The sequence below is a fragment of the Gekko japonicus genome, unplaced genomic scaffold (assembly GCF_001447785.1).
Source record: "Gekko japonicus isolate JY-2015 unplaced genomic scaffold, Gekko_japonicus_V1.1 scaffold1383, whole genome shotgun sequence".
In the NCBI taxonomy this organism is placed as follows: domain Eukaryota; kingdom Metazoa; phylum Chordata; class Lepidosauria; order Squamata; family Gekkonidae; genus Gekko; species Gekko japonicus.
In genome coordinates this window covers 483,889-487,460 of record NW_015162523.1, presented here as the reverse complement: position 1 = coordinate 487,460, position 3,572 = coordinate 483,889, and the positions used below count along the sequence as shown (strand labels likewise).

The following is a 3,572-nucleotide window of genomic DNA, read 5'->3' as shown; positions in this document are numbered from 1 at the left end:
TTCAGCACCCACTGGTATCTTTTCATGCTGGGATAAAAAGGTGAGCAGTAGAGAGGGAGAGATGCACGCAAGAGGCTGCCAGCCTCTTGCTATCATCCTCCCAGTCTAGCATTTTCCAGCTGATTCAGACACTGGATCAGTCCCTTTTCCAGCAGTGGTTCAGGTATTCAAGGGGCCCTGGGGTACCATTACACCCAGCAAGCTCCCAGCACAGAGGGGAAACCATTGCTTGTGTCGCTGCTCCTTCCCTGCCAAATAGAGTCTTAAGTTCTGCAGGGTGAGTCCATTTGCATCTCAGGGAAGGGTCTGTCTCCTAGTCCAGGAAGTGTCGGCGCGAGCCCATCCGGGAGCGATTGGAGCGGCGGATGTCGAACTTGGAGTCCCGGCACTTCTGGCAGATGTAGACCTCGGGGACGTTGGACTTGCGGATTTTGGCGCAGCTGAGGTGGATCCAGGTGTGGCACTCGTTGCATTCGATCATGGGCCGTCCGGCAAAGGGCTTCATGCAGAAGCAAGTCACGAGGTCCCAGGAATCGTCATCTGATGGGAACACGGTCCAGGGATTTTTAACATTTATATAAATAAAATATTTATATCCTAACTTTCCCAGAAGAGGCTCAAGGCAGCTGTCAAACCAGCACGCCTAGCGGCATAAATAATTCAGCCAATACAATATTAAAACACACCAAGGGGATGTACAGACAAGGCATGCAAATGTCCAGAGGAAAGGGAGCTGTATTAGGATAGGTTCAGGAGAACCAGGCCAGCACCAAAAGTGGACATTCCAAATACAACTGTGTAAGGATTGTTCACTGCGAGAAGACAGCCATTCATTTGGAGCAACTGTCGGGCAGCACCAGACACTGTCCCCCACGAGTCTGCTGTCAGCAGTGGTAGCATGATCCATAGAAGAAGATACTATGAAGTTATCTTCTCTTTTAGAATGAATGAAATACATCATCGTGGTGGTGGACAGTGTTGTCAACTCACAGCTGACTTATGGCGACCCTGTAGGTTTTCAGGGCATGAGACAAACGTTTGCCATTGCCTGGCCCTGCATACTGATCCCGGACTTCATTGGTGGTCTCTCATCTAAATACTAACCAGGGCCGACCCTGCTTAGCTTCTGAGATCTAACAAGATCAGGCTAGCCTGGGCCGTCCAGGTCAGGGCAATACATCATGAGATGACCAAAATGTGAGCTATGAAACCTATTAGAGATCAGAATACCACGAGCAAAAAACCCAGAAAACTTCAGAATACATTTTATTTTGGATATTTCCACCCAAAAAAATTGGAGGTAGGGCCCTGGAAAGGACTCTTGAAATCTGCAACATTCAATAATAATCACTATGTGCAGACTGCAGACAGATACCACAGATCACTGGGGATATGTTTCTATATGAATACTTCGGCAACAATTAATATGCTATAATTTTATAATACATTAGAGTTTAGTGTTTGCCATAGTTTAAACTTTAACTTGGTATCCAAATATGCTGGTAGTCCTTTTGAGATTGCAAGGGGCTGTGTTCTGTCCAAATAAGCACATTTCTATTTGTTTACTGCAAGCTTTGTTTTCTACCTTCTATCTTTTCCCTCTCAGTGGGCAAAAATGTACAATACCTGCGCTAAGGTAGCACAGAGTACCGAAGTGTGCAGCTCTCTCAAGTATTGGGCCTATTTACAATCCTAGCCTACATCACAGGGTTGTGAGGATGAAACGGAGGAGGAGAGAAGAATGTAAGCTGCTTTGGATCCCCATTAAGGAGAAAGGTGCAATGCAAAAGAACTAAATAAACAAGTTTTGCTTGGGGAAAACTAAGACATTTACACTCTTGAGTGACATAAAAATGACAAATAGCATAATGGTTACATGCTAAATGATAAATGTTGCATTTAATGTTGTTAAAGCAGCAAAAATTTAGGCTTTATGGGAAAATATTAAGCATCTTTCAAGTGTTTCCCCAGACCTTCCATTTAAACAAATGGGCCATGAGCTTTTCCGGCAGGCATTCCGATAGGAGCGGCATCTTACCAGCCATGCCGTGTGCCGACCTAGAGTTAGAAGTTACCTAGAGTGGTAGCACCGCTGAATGTGTTCTTAAATGCATTTTATGATATCGCACTGCCATCATTATATCAACTGTTTTAAATTGTTTATTATGGATTTTTACACTGAGCTGTATGTTGTTTTATTGGTTTAATGTAAGCCACCCTGAGCCTGCCTTGGCGGGGGAAAAGTTAAATAAATAAATATAAATAAAACACCTTTTTTTCAACATTTCTACGTGGCTTCAACATTTCTTCACATTTTATATTTCTAAGAAACCACATGTTCAGATTTCAGCCAGCCACGATGGTCAATTTGTGCCAGTCATTTCTGCTCTGTCTGATCTATCTATCAGGGTTGTTGTGAAAATAGCATGGGGACGGGAAGATCCTTTAGTTCATTACAGGAAAGACAGGATAAATATGCGACCAACAGTGCGTACAGTCCTCTGTGCATTTCCTGCTTTCCCTTCGGGTGGAGGGGCAGTTCCCTTAGCCTCCTTCCTCCTGATTTATTATAATGCACTGTTTTTCCTGGCTAGTCGGGAGCATGAGGTGCTGGCCGATCAGAGTCCCTTCCTTGGCTATGACCAGCAGGGAATTCTTGAGGCTTAATCTGAACCAGGGCTTAGCCCCAAGAAGACCCATTTGCAACAGCAGGATTCAGTTCTGCAACAACTGGAGTGCTAATCCTTCCAGGAGCAAGCAAGCAGCCATCCCCGCATCACAAAGTAGCTATGGATTTCCCTCCCACACGCTCACACTTCCTAAAGGGAAGCCCTGGCGGCTGCCCGAGGCCGTGCCCTCCCTCTCCCATCTCGCCTACCGGAATCCACCATGATGTCCTCGTCATCCGCACTGCCGTCCTCGTCACGGAACACCACCTGCTTCCCCTGCCGTATGATGGTGCGCTTGCCCACTGTCTGGATCAGGCCCTGCTCCTCCTTGAGGACCACCGGGGGATAAGAAGCGTTGGAGGGAGTGTCTGAGTCCCAGGCTGAGCAGCGGTCCGCCGACAACTGAGCTTCACCTTCCGAGGAGGGACTTGTGGGCGTCCCCGCTGCGTAGGGCTCCTCCTCCTCCTCCGCTTTCAGCAGCTTCGCCCGGTACTCCTCCTCTGCTGCCGCCACTGGCGCCGGTTCTTCCCTCCTCCCGAGCTTCCTCTTCCTCCTCATCTTCTCCGGCTTCTTCCTCTCCAGGAGGAAGCTGCCAGGCTCATCCCACTGGTACAGGGCAGAGTAGGGCTGGCCCCGCTTGAGCTGGCCGAGGGAGATGGCCGAGGGGGCGTCCCCATAGTGGGGCTCCCCGCTGTCGCTGTCAATGGTGCCGCCGGTGCTGTTGGGAGGGCTGGGGCTGCTCCGCACGGAGTCCTGCAGCGAATCGGGAGGAATATACCGGTCCAGACGTGAGCAGCAGCGGAGATCCCCAGATGCGAGCAAGATCGAGCCCCGGGAGGCGCTTGTTGCTTTCGATGCCTCCCAGCCTTGCCAAATCCATCCCCTTCCCCGGGCTTCTCCCCC

At 49.1% G+C, this 3,572-nt stretch overlaps 1 protein-coding gene across 1 annotated transcript in view; it reads right to left on the bottom strand.

Moving 5' to 3' along the window:
* Positions 1–292: 292 nt before the first annotated feature.
* PHF13 (PHD finger protein 13) overlaps positions 293–3,572 on the bottom strand; it is a 4,257-nt gene continuing 977 nt past the window's right edge. The window contains exons 2-3 of the mRNA XM_015406255.1: positions 2,879–3,527; positions 293–540 (exon numbers count right to left, since the gene is read on the bottom strand). Coding sequence (XP_015261741.1) covers positions 314–540; positions 2,879–3,527 — 876 coding nt within the window. The 3' untranslated portion in view covers positions 293–313. The remainder of the gene's footprint in view (positions 541–2,878; positions 3,528–3,572) is intronic.